Below are 16,216 nucleotides of genomic sequence, written 5' to 3' on the forward strand. Positions count from 1 at the left end.
CTCACAGCAAGGAGGGCCTGGGTTCGATTCCCCGGCCGGTTGACCGGGGTCCTCTCTGTGTGGAGTTTGCATGTTCTTCCCGTGTCTGTGCGGGCTTCCTCCGGGTTCTCCGGTTTCCTCCCACAATCCAAAGACATGCAGTCAGGCCAATTGGACATGCTAAATTGCCCCTGGGTGTGAGTGACTGTCTGTGTCTGTCTGTCTGCCCTGCGATGGACTGGCGACCTGTCCAGGGTGTATCCTGCCTTTCGCCCGAAGACTGCTGGGATAGGCTCCAGTTTAGAAGATTATAGCAGGTGTATAGAAGGTGTAACATAGCAAGTGAGAGCATTTATAATATATAAGGTGCAGTAAAACTTTGGGCCTTCCGGTGGGCACTGGCCATTTAAGGGGTTAAAGAATCAAGTCAAGTCGTTGTAAGAGCTTGAGTGCTGCCACTTTCTGGGCAAATGGGTTCAACGTCTCTGTTTTAAAGCTTGTATCCGCCTGCAGCAGGTTGAAAATGGCAGCGTCTAATTGATTGTGAGTGGTGTAAGTTTAAGTGGAATTATTCGCTCGATGAGTTCCTTCAATGCAAACAAATACAGCAGCCCTCACTGGCTGATGAAATGCCTCAGTGTGCTGCCCGTATCTTCTATTAGTTTCACAACAGTGTCCTGGGCCACCGCGCTCAACGAGTGGAGACACACACACATAAAGACTGAGTGTTTTTTGTTGGCACTGTTTCTTGGCAGTAGCTGATCTGTGGAGGTCTGCGTTTCCATGTCCAAAGCGTGACATGCTGCATGCCCGAACATTTCTCTGTCTAATAGAAGCCGTCCAGATAACTGTGTTGTGCACTCTGTGTTCCCCCGGTTATCAGCTCATGTTCTGCAGAGTGTGTGATAGGATCATGTGTCTCTTTGAGTGCGTGTGAGGCTGTGTATGTGTGTTTTCTCGTTCCTGGTTCTGTGGAGATCAGAGGAAGGTTTTGTCAGAGTATTTGGTGGCAGATAGGAGCTCATGCAGTGGGTCCAGTGGTCTGGCAGCCACTCAACTGGTATCCATCTGTGAGGGGGCTGTTCATGCAGAGGACCCTCATGCACAGAAAGGTACACAACAGCCTCCATGTGGAAGGTGGTCCAGAGCTCCAGTCGGCGGGCAGGACCAGCAGTGCCAAAGCTGCTGCTGGACCTACCCTACATTTAACTTTATTTGCTTTGTTTACCTGTGTGATGTATTGTAAAAGAAGGCTACAGTATGCAAAGAGCCATCTGACATTACACTGCTGTTTACTGTGTGTTGTGAGCATCCTGACCAGCCTCAGATGAGCTTCTGTGGGAATTTACATGATCCAGGGTATTGCAGGCCAATCAAAGGTTCACAAGTATGTTTTAATATATTGCAGTACACTCACCGGCCGCTGCTAGTGAAAGGTTGGACCCCCTTTTGCCTTCAGAACTCCTTAATTCTTAGTGACACACTTTCAACAAGGTGTTGGAAACGTTCCTCAGAGATTTTGGTTGGTTATTTGAGTTCCTGTTGTCTTTCTATCATCTGGAACCAGTCTGCCCATTCTCCTCTGACCTCTCACATCAACAAGGCATTTTCGTCCACACAACTGACCGCTCACTGGATATTTCCTCTTTTTCGGACCGTTCTCTGTGAACCCTAGAGATGGTTGAGTGTGAAAATCCCAGCAGATCAGCAGTTTCTGAAATACTCAGACCAGCCCGTCTGGCACCAACAACCACGCCACGTTCAAAGTCCCTTAAATCCCCTTTCTTCCCCGTTCTGATGCTCGGTCTGCACTTCAGCAAGTCGTCTTGACCACCTCTACATGCCTGAATGCAGTGAGTTAGTACCTAATATTAGTACCTAATAAAGTGGCAGGTGAGTGTATATTGCAATTACAATATGTAGCATTTAGTCTTCCATAATTGCATTTTCATACTTAAACATGCTTTATTAGTTATTACTAACATTTATTATGCAGGTTTGTGTTGAGATTAGGGTTTAGATTCTCATCCATACTGCATAAGGGAAAAACTGAACGCAGCCTTCTGGGCAGAATTTACCAACACAGCCAAGCGTTTAAAATTTTAAACATAATTTATATTTTACTGTGGGTTATAGGGCGGTTTACTCTGCCTGTACTCTTTGGTATAAACAGATAAGAAATTATAACGGTAAGAATGAAGTTATATCTTATAGTCTAATGTTAGAGAAACGCTAAATTTAATCAAACATTCAGATTTATTTTGTTTTTTTTTCAGATTTGACTTCAAAATACTAATTGAGTTTTAAGGATAACAGGTAAAGGTTGAGTCTCGCTGTAGAAAGGAAAGAGTAAGAGTGTTTTCAGCCGACGGATGAATGATGAACGTCTGCTCTGGTGTGTTTCCTCACTCATTTTTAACACTTTCCCTCCCTCCCTCCCCCTCTCCCTCCCCCTCTCCCTCCCTCCCTCCCTCCCCCTCTCCCCCTCTCTCCCCCTCCCCCTCTCTCCCTCCCTCCCCCTCTCCCCCTCTCCCCCCCCCCCCCCCTCCCTCCCTCCCTCCCTCCCCCTCTCCCTCCCTCCCTCCCTCCCTCCCTCCCCCTCTCCCCCTCTCCCCCTCTCTCCCTCCCTCCCCCTCTCCCCCTCTCTCCCCCTCCCCCTCTCCCCCTCTCTCCCCCTCCCCCTCTCCCCCTCCCCCTCTCCCTCTCTCTCTCTCTCTCTCTCTCTCTCATCCTGGAGCTATATTGCAGGAGAGAGGCTTGGACAAGTCTGTTTGTTCGCCAAACTATTTGTTTTGTCGTTTGTTTGTTTAGCCCTTATCTGTTGCTTGGTAAGGGTGAAAATGCTGCTGATATAAATACACAATAAATGAAACCCAGAGTGACCTGTAAGTCCCAAATACAGCGTCGCAAATCTAGTTTTGTCATTGGCAACAAATACGTCATTTTGGCTATAGTTGAAAGTTTCTTCTCACCAAGCCACTTTATGAGGCTTTGCTTGATAGAAAGTGGCCTGTTTGTTTGCAGGGGTTTGTAAGTGGCCTGAGTTCCTGCTCAGACAGGTTTCTGTGGCGATGGGGGTTCATGTCCCAGCATGCCATTGTTATCCAGTTCAGCCAAAAAAGCAAATAAAGTTGTCTGGTTGGACAAGAACTAGTTTTCTGGAAACCCTCAGTTTTGCTTTGTTGTTACAAACGTCTGATATTATGTGTACCTAATGAGGAAAAGTGTCACAGTAGTGGCTTTGATGAAAATATGCTGCTTTGTGTTCAGGCTCACCTGGTGGCGGCATTCGAGCAGAGCTTGGGAAATATGACCATCAGACTGCAGAGTTTGACCACGACAGCAGAACAGAAGGTAAGGGAGGGTGTAAAGGCCTGTATGGGTACAGCTGTGTGTTTGTGTGCGTCTGTAGAGCAAAAATGTGGACTCTCTGGGGTCCCTTAGGGCTGGTTTGAAAACCTGTGTTAAAGCATGTAATGAACAGGTAAGGTTATTTTGGAAAGAGCTTTTGGGAACTGAAGTTAACATGAATGCAGTGATCGCAATGGTTTCCACCAATAGCTGATTTTTACTAACTTTTTTTTGTTTTTGTTACACTGTTACACTTTCTCTTAGCCAGAAGTCTCAATATAAACAACATTTGATTTTGTACATAAAAATTAGAAATGCTACTTCAAAAATAGAAGCCAACTGGCTCTTTAGCACATTGAGTCATGCATAATTAAGGACTTTAGTGCACCAGCAGTATTCAGACACAGCACAAGAGCTCCTAACCTGAGTTACGTTATTTACCCATATAAAACGGAAACGCAGGTTGGAGCACAAATCCGGCAGTTCAGATCTTGCATCTCTAGTAGTTGACTCCTGTGTTTGTGTGTGACCGCAGGACACAGAGCTGAACGAGCTGAGGAAGACCATCGAGCTACTGCAAAAGCAAAACACTGCAGCTCAGGCTGCCATCAGTGGAGTCATCAACACACCAGACGCCCCCAGCAAAGGTTTGGCCAAAGACTGCTTTGATGAGGACAAAGTGCATTTTTCCGTGTTGAGTCTTCAATAGGCCCCTTTCACGTTTCCGAGCTGCCAGCTCTTGTCGGTTTTGATAGCTAGGTTTACAGTTCAACCAGAAAGGTGATTAACGTCTAATGTCTAGGGCAGGAAAGTAACACTGAAGTAACTGTGGTAGAACAGAAAAAAAAACATTCTCTCCCCCTCCCTCCCTCTCCGTAGACTCCTCTAGTGGTTCTCCCCGGTCAGTAGGTGATTTGAGGATCCACAGACAGCATTCCTCCGACAGTGTGTCCAGCATCACCAGTGCCACCAGTCACTCTAGTGTGGGCAGCAGCCTGGAGCTCGATGCCAAAAACAAGAAGAAGAGGAAGAACTGGGTACGTCTTCCTCTCATTGGTGTTCCTCTACCATTTAACAGCCCTGTGACCATTAGAAACCAGGCTTCATTTCAGGTTTCATGTGAGGGTCTTCTTGAAGACATAGAAATTAGCTCTACTCATCCTTTACAGTGTGCAAGTCTTGAAAGGATGCATGAACTAGAAGGAGCAATGACTAGAACACAGGTTCTTCCAACTGCCTTTGCTTGGATTTCTCCACTACATAGAATTTTTTGGAAATAAATGTAAATAATTTCATGATTTCTCACAATTTTAGGTAGACAAGGTTCTCTAATTTTTCAGACTTCAAGCATGTGCTCATGCCCCATACTTTGTGTGTATATGCTGACTTCTATTTTCGTGACATATTCAATATCTTCACATCCTGATTGTGAGGAAGACTCTCCGGGCTGATTGGAATTCATAATCCCGTTTAATCCAAAAACACAAAAAACCAGAGTCAGAGTCAAAAAACAGTCCAAAGGTCAAAACACTAGAAAAATCCAAAACCAGCAAAAGCGCCAAAGTCAAAGAGTTGAGAAAAGGGTCAATCCAGAAACATAAACAATGATTAGAGAAGGCTTGGTATGCAGGTAGACTGGCAATACTTCACACTGAGTTAGTGTACTGAAGGTCCTTAAATAGTCAGGTGAAATGAGCTGCAGGTGAGGGGTCAGCGTGCAACGAGGGAGGATGTTGGTACTCGTGTGAGGCTGACCTCTGGTGGCGAGGAAGGATATTACACCTAAAAGATATTCAGAACATGACCAAAGAAATTTTGTTTCACTGAGCCATTTATAAAGTCTAAGTACACATATATATATATATATATATATATATATAGCTGTTGTCAGAGGAAAACCTTGTTTCTCCATTTTTGACATTTCTCAGTTTTTGCCATATTCTTAAATGCCTGTTGTCCTTTACATTGTGTCTAAATTTCGTGATGAGTGGGCCAGAAGAAATGACCCAAAACGACTTGGAAAAAAAGTCTGGTTCCATTGACTTACATTAAAAGTAAAGTATGTTTTTTCCTCCTTCTGTTAAGTTGGTGATACGAGGTTTTCTTCTGACAACAGCAATATACATATGAATAATCTCCTGGGTAAGTGTTGAATGCGCTAAATGCTGAATATGCTGATGTCATATTCTTTCTCTCTCTGCTCAGTCCCCCTGTGCAAGTGGAAAGGTGAATATTCTCAACAGGAGAAAATGCCCAGTGCCCAATGCCTTGCTCCCCCAGTACCCAGATCTTTCACATGTTCTCTTTCTGCACTTGATGTACGGAGATGAAGTTTTTTCTCTATAAATTGTGCTTTAAGACCAAACCACAAGTGCAGTAAACAGTAACGTTCGTGAGCTGGTAGCTACTGTCCATAGATAGAGCTCTATCATTGTCCTTTGGATGTAAAGGCTGTAGTTTGATGCTTTTCCCTACTGAAAATCATATACGATGTAATGCCTTTCATTCATAAATCTATGAATTAAGTAATGTTACTGTTGATTTTTCAGTAGGGCTCCTTGAGCTATGCTTTTGACCTCTTGTGTTCCTGTGCCCTCTGTCGCCCTCTCCTGTCCAGGCTGTGTCCTGCGTGGGAGGGAAGACTCAAGATGACTATGTACGCTATCCATTCTGTCGCTAGGAGCTGTCGTGTTGTAGTAATGTGGATGATTTTAGGATTAACTGAATATTCCTCCCTGTGTGCAACCAGTACACAGTAGTGATGTAGTCTTTTGGGTTCTGTGGTGAAATGTACACTCAGTCATGAAGACAGGGTTATTTTATAGACAGTGCTGTTCCCTTGTACTTTGTTTTGATCGCTGATGGTGAATTAGCTTTCAACACAGTTTAAAATCGAGCTAAATCTTATTCAGTATGACATTTTGATCATGAACTAGAGAGTGAAAGGAAAACAGCAAGACCCTGGATCAGTCCTTTACACATAAACCCTGATCTGTAGATTCAAGTTGATGTGAAAATTGAGTTCTGAAGGGCCACAGCACTGCACAGTTTAGTCGGGATGTCCCACTGAAGCTTTTACTTTGTCTGAAAGATCGCCAGATGTGCTTAAGATGTACATTTGGTGATCTTTCTGACCTGTGCTGCACTCTGGCCTAACTGAGCTTACAGCTTACGTACAGCTTGAGCTGAGCTTACGTAAAATCACTTTAAGGCCCAATCCCATTTCTTATTTTTACCCCTACCCCTTGTTTTCGTGTGTCACTTTGCACTTGTAGTGGTTGAGATCTTCCCCTACGAAATGAGACCCTCTAATAAAAGAGCATCACTTCATTATCAGCTACCAGCGCCGCTCTGTAGGCGACCCTGCCCGTCTGCAGGGACAGCAGAGGAGGGGAAAGTTCAGCTCCTCACTGCTGGGCTTTAGTTACATTTAGGGATCATACGCCTTCAAAGAGGGGGGCAATTATTTATTATCACCCACCGCTAACTCTGCAGTGATATGAAGCTGAAGTCAGATGTGTTGCCAGCTTCTTGTTTGAATTTTCCCATTCAGTTACATTCTGGCGCCTGTCAGAACTACTGCACCATTTAAGGTGGAACAGGAGATTTAGGAACGACATTAACCTAAGATAATAGACTGTTTATCGGAATTCTTTAACAGAGAAAATACTCACATTAGTGGGTTTCTTTGGTTGCTTGCTCAGCCTAATGCAATGCAATGGGCCTAATACTCAGTGCGTATTGCTTTTATAGTTAAAACACAGCATATAAAAACATAATATATTTGATGTTAGCAGTTATATGTGTATATGGAGTATTTTACAGTGGCTTTGAGCATGCCTCATATATCAAATATACCACGCCAGAGTTTGTTTGGAAGCACTGACTGAGACCGACCACCTCTAGGGAGTCATGGTCTGCTTACATGTTCCTCTCCAGGGTTCGCATGGCACCATTCTTGTGTATTATGTGGAAGTGTACTGACATCAGGGTTTGTTTTGTTTTGTTTTAAACACATACTAGTTACCTTAAAATGCTGCAGTAAGACAAGGCAGGCCTACTAATTTCCATCTGCTCTGAACAGGCTATTAGTCTTACCATTGAGTGTATATGTGCCACAAAGTACTGCATTATGGAAGTGCCTGTTGGGCTGTTTTGACTTCCACTTAGTTGTTCCACGCCACAGACCTTTAACGTGCTTGTTAACTTCTGAAAATGCACCTCAGCGCTGCAGGTTGTGGATAACGTATGTTTAAGTCACTTCTGTGACGGTTGTTTAAACAGAGGGCAGCGGGACAAATTGGGTTTAACTAAGGATCAGAATTAGATTGGGCTTAATATAACAGATATCAGTGATATCTGAAACCCCTGGACTCCCTGCCTGGTTAGTAAGCCGTTCCTGAGTTGAATCAGGTGTGTTAGAGCAAAGAAAACAAAGCTGTGGTCCTACAGGACTTTTTTCTTACTCCCTGTTTTGAGTTTCTCCCCAGATAACCCACCTGTGAGAGTGATTTGTGATGACTAGTTGACATTTGTTAGAATCTATGGATTCCCCCTTCTCCTCAGCAGTGTAGCTATTGGCTCTGTCTGTTCAGTCTGCGTTCATCATGGTTAATACAGAAAGCATTCTTATTAAACGCATTCTTCCATTGTAGCTTAAGCTCCAATGACCGTGCGGGTAATTATTGCTTTAGTTAAATATGGTCTATTGAAATATGCCTTTTCCCATTTTCTCTGTGCTCTCGCCTCTGTGGAAAGGTTTATGAGGTAAGTTTTCCTCTTCATTGCGAAATCCTTATAAAGACGTGCTTGATGGCTCATTGTTGGACTGTTTTGTTAATTCCCCATATTGACACAGTTTTAAGGTTTTTCTTAGCCTTATTTATTTCGCTTATGACATTATTTCTTTTGCGTTTTCAAATTATGTCAAAAACTCAAAAACGACAGAAATGGAGATACGAGGTTTTGTTCCGATGTAGTTAGTTATGTAATGAATTGCATTTTACATTCAGTCACTTTTGAGTTTTAATCAAAGAGTTTTTCTTCTTCAAAAAAATGAATAAATCAAATGCACATCATAATCTCTTCTGCTTGCACAACACGAATGTGAAACTGAAAGGTTAGAATTGGCACTTTCCACAGTTTTTCTGCTTGTTTCTATGAGCTTTTATTTCATTCTGTTTTATGACTGGTTATAACTGTGACTTCTAAGGATTAAGCGGTGCTCTCTCATCTGCTGTCCACAGCTGAGGAGCTCCTTCAAACAGGCTTTTGGGAAAAAGAAGTCACCCAAGTCGGCCTCTTCACACTCGGACATTGAGGAAATGACGGACTCATCCCTGCCCTCCTCCCCCAGACTGCCCTACTGTCCCCCTGCCGCCGCTACCCTCCTCAGGCACTCGCACTCCAACTCACTGTAAGCACACTTCTGCCTCCCTACACATCTGCGGCCTTTTTGGAGTGTAGAAAACTCCCAGCTAACCCTTGAATGTCAAGTATTTGTACATACATCTCATTTCAAAGGTTTCTGAGTGTGAAAGTGTGAAATGAATGTTTTTATGATATATTATTTGTTGCAGATGCACTATATTTCCAAAAGTATTCACTCATCCATTCAAAACATTGAATTCAGGTGTTCCAATCACTTCCATGGCCATAGGTCTATAAAACCAAACACCTAGGCCTGCAGACTGCTTCTCCATCTGGAAATCCGATGGACAACTCTGGGTTTGGTGGTTGCTAGGAGACGGTACTTGTCTGACTGCATTGTGCTGAGTGTAAAGTTTGGAGGAGGGGGGATCATGGTGTGGGGCTGTTTTTCAGGAGTTGGGCTCGGCCCCTTAGTTCCAGTGAAAGGAACTCTTAAAGCTTCAGCACCAAGAGATTTTGGACAATTTCATGCTCCCAACTTTGTGGGAACAGTTTGGGGACAGTCCCTTCCTGTTCCAACATGACTGAGCACCAGCGCACAAAGCAGGTCCATAAAGACACGGATGAGCCAGTTTGGTGTTGAAGAACTTGACTGGCCTGCACAGAGTCCTGACCTCAACCCCATAGAACACCTTTGGGATGAATTAGAGCGGAGACTGTGAGCCAGGCCTTCTCGTCCAACATCAGTGTCTGACCTCACAAATACGGTTTTGGAAGAACGGCCCTTAAACACAGTTTCATATGCGTGTGAAGGCAGACAAGCTAATACTTTTGGAAATATAGTGTATGTATAGTGTGTAGTGTACTAAAGCTTATTATTCAGTAACTACAGGCACTTCAGTGTGGGTTGAAGCATTCTTAGGTCGTAGAAGTGTGTAATAAAACTTTGGACCCACAGGTGAGCCCTGGCCTTTTAAAGGGTTAAAGTATTTTTTGGAAGAAATGTAAGGTGTGTCATGGACAGAGCTGTAGATGGTCCTAAAATGACTGAGGAAAAAGAAAGAAGCAGCTGTTCCATATTCTAAAAACTACTATCACAAACTGTGAATCCAATGATTTTTAGTAAATTTTTCACATACAGCTCTACTAAATCTAGTTAAACAGGCCTAATTGTGGTCTCTTTGTAGTAAAACATGTAGTTGGTCAATCTTTTTAAGTACTGACAGTATCCACTGTCTCACTGTATATGCTCAGAAAAGCATACTGTGACAGTTTATCACAAAAACCATGAGTCTCATCAAATTGCCGACACCTGTTCATACTGCACATTTGTGGTTGGCAACACTGATGTACTTTGTGTGTTTGAGACTTCTGTTACCCCACAGGATGTACTATAGGTGCTACTGTGTGATTTTTAAAGTGTACTGTGGTGGTGTGTGTGTGTGTGTGTGTGTGTGTGTGTGTGTGTGTGTGTGTGTGTGTGTGTGTGTGTGTGTGTGTGTATTTGTACATAGCCCTCTTCTCTCCTCGCTCTCCGCTTATGGAAGTGGATGGGGCTGTAACAGTGCTCCCATCAGGACCGCCTCTCTGGCACGGTAACAGCAGAGACCAAAAACAATAATCAAACTCTAAATCCATAAAATCTCTGCTATATCCCTAGACGTTGATCACAAAATGGACAAAAATCTTCATAAATCATAATGCAACCAGCCCCGTGATTACTGAATTACTTCATTTCCTGTTCTACCTTAAGAGCAGTGTGCGCTTTGATCCCACCTGTTGTCTGATACACTGTATGTCCAAAAATATCCAGACACCCCTTCTAAATCGGTGAATTCAGCTACTTTGAGCCGAATTATATTTACAATTCAGCTGTGCACACACACCTCCACAGAAAAGCATTGCCAATAGAACAGGACACTCTAGAGCAGCCACACATGAGCCTAAGGTCATCGTATTTAAGGCCAAGTGTTGGCTAGAGGGACATAAAGCCCCCCAGCTCTGGAGCAGTGGACCTGTGTTCCCTGTAATTATGGAGCCCCACCCAGTATCTCTGGAATGAGTTGGAGTGATCCAACAACAGTATCTGACCTCACTAAACCTCCTGTTGCCAAATACAATAAAATCCTCACAGCAATGTTCCAACATCTAGCGTAAAGCCTTCTAAGAAGAGGCTGTTACTGCTGCAGAGAGGGGACAAACTCCTTGTTAAACCCCATTTCAGAAGAAATGCTGGATAAACAGCTGTCTGAACCTTTGGACATATAGTGTAGCTAGTCTTTATGAGATGTAATCAATATTCATTATATATTAATAATTCAAACAGGAAATGAGTGATGTATTTTAAGTGTGGGTGATTTAAATGATTGTAGATGAGTTGTCTCTGACTAATTACTAACTGGAGTGCATGGAACATAATTGTGTTAAAACAGTCAGTTATTTTTCTGTGTTTTTGCTGCACTGTAGTATCTCTGAGTGTACAGACAACGAGGCAGAGGTGGTGATGCAGCTGCGCAGTGAGCTGCGCGATAAGGAAATGAAGCTGACGGACATCAGGCTAGAAGCTCTAAGCTCCGCCCACCAGCTCGACCAGTTCAGAGAGTCCATGAATCGCATGCAAGTCAGTGGCAAAGTTACATTCACCTCTTACAGCCTCTTACAGCCTCTTACAGCCTCTTACATCAACCCACTTCAAACTAAGGAAAAATGAATTCACGCATTCTGGAGTCGGACGTTAAGCCCAGAACCAGGCCATTTCATTTAGCTGTTGCTTAGTATGACTTCACAGGTTGTGTGAAATGAAAAAAAAAATGTATTGAATGTTTTTACTTTAAAAGACCACCAGTTTTTACTTATGGAACTTGAAATAGTAAGCTAATTGAAAGTCATACACTAATTATTTCCCTGTAAACTTACTATTGGAAGTTTAATGAACTTAAAAATGAGTTTGAAGAACAATTCTTAAAAACAGTCTAGACATTCTTACTGAAATGATGTGCTTGGCCAGACATCTATAGTAAATTTGACTCAAGTTTCTCCAAAATTTACTCAGATTTACTCAGTTTTCATTCGTAGTCCAAGTGCAACCAGGCGTCCAAGACATGCAGCTATGAGGCTAATAGCTATATAATGGCAGCTTATACCTCACCAATTAGCATCATGCAAACTGCGTGCCTTCATCATTACACACTTGCATCATCAAACCATGGTAATGTCAAATACACTCACCGGCCACTTTATTAGGTACAACCAGAATCTCTGAGGAACGTTTCCAACACCTTGTTGAAAGTGTGACACGAATGTAACTAATAAAGTGGCCGGTGAGTGTGTGTGTGTATATATATATATATATATATATATATATATATATATATATATATATGCATAGTATCTCACAAAAGTGAGTGCACTCCTTGTGCAAATATTTCATTCTATCATTTGATGGGACGACACTATAGAAATGAAACTTGGATATAACTTAAAGTGGTCAGTGTGCAGCTTGTATAGCAGTGCAGATTTACTGTCCTCTGAAAAGAACAACACACAGCCACTAATGTCTAAATAGCTGGCAGCACAAGTGAGTCCACCTCACAGTGAACGTGTCCAAATTGACATGACCACCATTATTATCTAGCACTGCCTGAACCCTCTTGGGCATGGAATTCACCAGAGCTGCACAGGTTGCTGCTGGAACCCTCTTCCACTCCTCCATGATGACATCACGGAGCTGGTGGATGTTAGGCACCTTGTGCTCCTCCTCCTTCTGCTTGGGGATGCCCCACAGGTGCTCAACTGGGTTTAGGTCTGGAAACATACTTGGCCAGTCCATCACCTTTACCTTCAGCAAGGCAGTTGTCATCTTGGAGGTGTGTTTGGGGTCGTTATCATGTTTCTGAAGGGAGGGGATCATGCTCTGCTTCAGCATGTCACAGTATTTGTTGGAATTCATGTTTCCTTCAGTGAACCGCAGCCCCACCATGCTTAACTGTAGGCAAGAGACAGTTGTCTTGGTGCTCCTCACCAGGGCACCGCCACACATGCTGGACACCATCTGAGCCAAACAAGTTTATCTCGGTCATTCGGTGGTTGGTTAGTGTAGTGGGTAACACGTCTGCCTTCTATGCTGTAGACTAGGGTTCAAGCCCTGCCTGGGTAAGCATCCTACACTATAACAATAAGAGGCCTTGGGCAAGACTCCTAACACCACCTCCCTGTGTAAAACAATCAAATTGTAAGTCAATCTGGATAAGAGTGTCAGCCAAATGCCATAAATGTAATTCACACCTGGAACCTTATAACTCTAGCCAGTCACATGACACCAGGGAGGGACTTGGGGACAATTTGCACATGTTCAGCTATTTAGACATTAGTGGCCGTGTGTTGTCCTTTTCAGAGGACAGTAAATCTGCACTGCTATACAAGCTGCACACTGACCACTTTAAGTTATATCCAAGCTTCATTTCTATAGTGTCCTCCCATGAAAAGATACAATGAAAGATTTGCAGAGAGGTGAGGGGTGCACTCAGTTTTGTGTTTTTAAATGTAGTTTCTAATACTGTGTGATAATAAATGGACAGAAGACAGAAGGAGACCAGTTGAGATGACTCAGAAACAAGTGCGATGATTCAGGCAAGCAGTTTGCAGTCGCTTATGTCACTTTAAACAATACCTGGATTTATTGAGGCATCGTTAATGCGTGCTGTGTTTTTGTTTGTTTGTCGTGTGTTTGGGCAGGTGGAGATTGAGAAGCTGAAAGCAGAAAATGACCGTCTGAAAATGGACAGCAGGGGGAGCTGTAGCACAGCAACATCACAAACATCCATTAGCCCGTCGTCTGTCGGCCTGTCCTCTCAGCTCAGCCTGACCGAGTCCACCAGCTTGGGTACTGGGACACTCACACACACAAAGTCAATGAAACAGAAGAGTGAAAGAGATAAACAGAGAGATGCTGTTTGTTTTATTTCTACACTTTGTGTGCAGACATGGATTATTATTAATATTTTCTTTTTTCATTAAACATGAGGCAAAAGTTTCTGTTATCATTGACTCCTGCATGTGTGCTGTTAGACATGCTGCTGGACGACAGTGGAGATGGCAGCTCTCGGAAGGAGGGGCGGCATGTTAAGGTGGTGGTCAGTCTGGAGAGAGACTCCGAATGGAAAGAGGTCAGAATTGTTTCTTCTTCTTCATTACACCCTCCAAAGTACCTTAGAGTTTCAGTCGTAACCTAACAGGCCTGATTCTATAGCATTTGCAGTCGTTTGATGATTTTCTACGTGTGCAAGATCACACATCCTCTACAGAGAACAAACTTGCACATTTTAATGCACAGCTACTGTTTATTTGCTGAGTTTAACATATTGGGGGAAGTAATGTATAAAATGTGCTGTATGCAGAAGTTATGACACATTTTACAAAAGCATAATTTAATTTTACAATATCCTGATACATCAAACACCCACAGATGCTCTTTGTAAGGGTCCATTAGGGGGGGGGGGGGAGGGGGGGGGGGGGGGGGGGGGGGGGGGGGGGGGGGGGGGGGGGAGGGGGGGGGGGGGGGAATCCAAGCCATACACAAGTGAAGGGACGCATAAAGCCTTCCTGTCATAATCACGTCTTTTGTGTTCTCAGTATCTTTTTTCTCTCCGCTCTAACTCGGCCTTGGTTTGAGCACACTGCTTTCCTTTGTTCTACGTTCCCACCTCCCTGCGTTCCCAGCTTGCGGACACCCTATTTTTCTACGTCAAACACAAACTCTGTTGCCCCCTTCTACCTCTCTCTTTTTTTTTTTTTTTTTTTTTTTTGTTACGTTTCAATTCTGCACTTGAGTCTGCCTCCCTGCCGTCCTGTAACACTCCTCTGGTGTATTTGACATTGTTAAACACACCATAAACAGCTTTAGTAATTAGTTATCTGCTGCAGTCTGGTTGACCTGTGTATCTGTCTCTGATCCTCACAGGACGGTAGGTCACGTGACTTCTTGATTGGCTGTATTGGCGTCAGCAGCAAAACCAAATGGGAGGTTTTGGATGGTGTGGTTAGACGCCTCTTCAAGGTACAGCAGTGCTGATGTCTGTTCTCATACTTAGTATTTTGCTAATTAATTGAGCTTATCGACAAACGCAGAGCTACATGTTCCCTCAAAATATAGAAAAACAAGTTTAAAGTTGGATCATTTGTTTTTCTGCTTCTGCAGGAGTACATTATCCATGTGGATCCACTCACACAGCTGGGTCTGAACTCCGACAGTGTTCTGGACTACAGTATTGGAGACGTCCACCGCACAGACAAAGCAGAGACACCAGAGCTCCTGCCCTGTGGCTATCTGGTGGGAGACAGCAACACCATCTCTGTCAGGCTGAAAGGTAAAGGACAGGGAAAGAACAAACTATGCTTTTGTTTTTTTTTTAACTTTTTTTTTTTTCCCTTTTTCTTTTGGGCTAAGGAGATCTAATTTCTTGTATTTCTCTAATTACACGTTTGGTTCAAACCCAGATCTAACATATCAGTCGTTTTAATTCATATTAGCTGGACATGGAGCTAAGCTGTACAGAAAGGTAGGAGAAAGCTCGGTGTCCACTGTCTCACACAAACAGATTCTGTCCTGCCTCCCTCTGCAGGTGTGGCAGAGAACAGTCAGGATGAGTTGGTGTTTGAGACGCTCATCCCGAAGCCCATCTTGCAGCGCTACGTCTCCCAGCTTCGAGAACACCGCCGCATCATCCTCTCCGGACCATCTGGGACGGGCAAGAGCTTTCTGGCCATGAGGCTAGCTGAACACCTGGTGCTGCTGGAGGGACGGACGCTGGCGGACCGGGTCATCGCCTCCTTTAACGTGGACAACAAGTCCAGCAAGGTGATGTGAACCTGGCAAGTGAAGCCAGGCCTACACTGCAGTATTAGATTAGTTTTGGAGCGGTGTTTGTCATCGTGTGTATTTTCGGGTGCGATTTTGAGAAATTGGCTACAAATTTACATTCTGTGTTCACATGATTTGAGTAATTTTACTTTTCTATAAGAAAAAAAAATCAAACAATATGGCAAAAATGTAAAGGAAGGTTTGTATCCACAGCTACATTCCAACGAATTCAAATCATAAAATAACTGGGTAAAGGATGGCATGCCCACTCCAGGTAAGGGGAAAGGATTTGCCCCAGGTGGAGTTTAAGTATCTCGGGGTCTTGTTCACAAATGATGGGAAGAGGAACGGTGGGATCGGCCGCAGGCTGGGACAGGCGGCAGCAGTAATGCGGTCACTGTACCAGACTGTAGTGGTGAAGAGGAGCTGAGCCATAAGGCAAAGCTCTCTGTTTACCGGTCGGTCTACATCCCCACCCTCACCTATGGCCATGAGCTGTGTGTAATGACCGAAAGAACGAGATCGCGAATACAAGCGGCGGAAATGAGCCTCTTCGCAGGGCGGCAGCTACACTCTATTTGATAGTGAGGAGCTCGGAGTAGAGCCACTTCTCCTCCGCATTGAGAGGAGCCAGCTGAGGTGGTTCGGGCATCTGAT

General features: G+C 43.9%; 1 protein-coding gene across 2 annotated transcripts in view; it reads left to right on the plus strand.

Moving 5' to 3' along the window:
* The window catches only part of nav2b (neuron navigator 2b), a 128,856-nt gene that overhangs the window by 108,574 nt on the left and 4,066 nt on the right, over positions 1-16,216 (plus strand). The window contains exons 22-33 of one of the 2 annotated variants that reach the window (XM_037540718.1): positions 3,250-3,333; positions 3,866-3,977; positions 4,210-4,367; positions 8,089-8,097; positions 8,577-8,746; positions 10,215-10,295; positions 11,167-11,320; positions 13,435-13,582; positions 13,768-13,865; positions 14,660-14,755; positions 14,897-15,065; positions 15,321-15,556. In XM_037540718.1, the coding sequence (XP_037396615.1) occupies positions 3,250-3,333; positions 3,866-3,977; positions 4,210-4,367; positions 8,089-8,097; positions 8,577-8,746; positions 10,215-10,295; positions 11,167-11,320; positions 13,435-13,582; positions 13,768-13,865; positions 14,660-14,755; positions 14,897-15,065; positions 15,321-15,556 (1,515 nt within the window). The remainder of the gene's footprint in view (positions 1-3,249; positions 3,334-3,865; positions 3,978-4,209; positions 4,368-8,088; positions 8,098-8,576; positions 8,747-10,214; positions 10,296-11,166; positions 11,321-13,434; positions 13,583-13,767; positions 13,866-14,659; positions 14,756-14,896; positions 15,066-15,320; positions 15,557-16,216) is intronic. The other variant, XM_037540719.1, reaches the window with a different exon arrangement.

The sequence above is a fragment of the Pygocentrus nattereri genome, chromosome 8 (assembly GCF_015220715.1).
Source record: "Pygocentrus nattereri isolate fPygNat1 chromosome 8, fPygNat1.pri, whole genome shotgun sequence".
Lineage (NCBI taxonomy): Eukaryota > Metazoa > Chordata > Actinopteri > Characiformes > Serrasalmidae > Pygocentrus > Pygocentrus nattereri.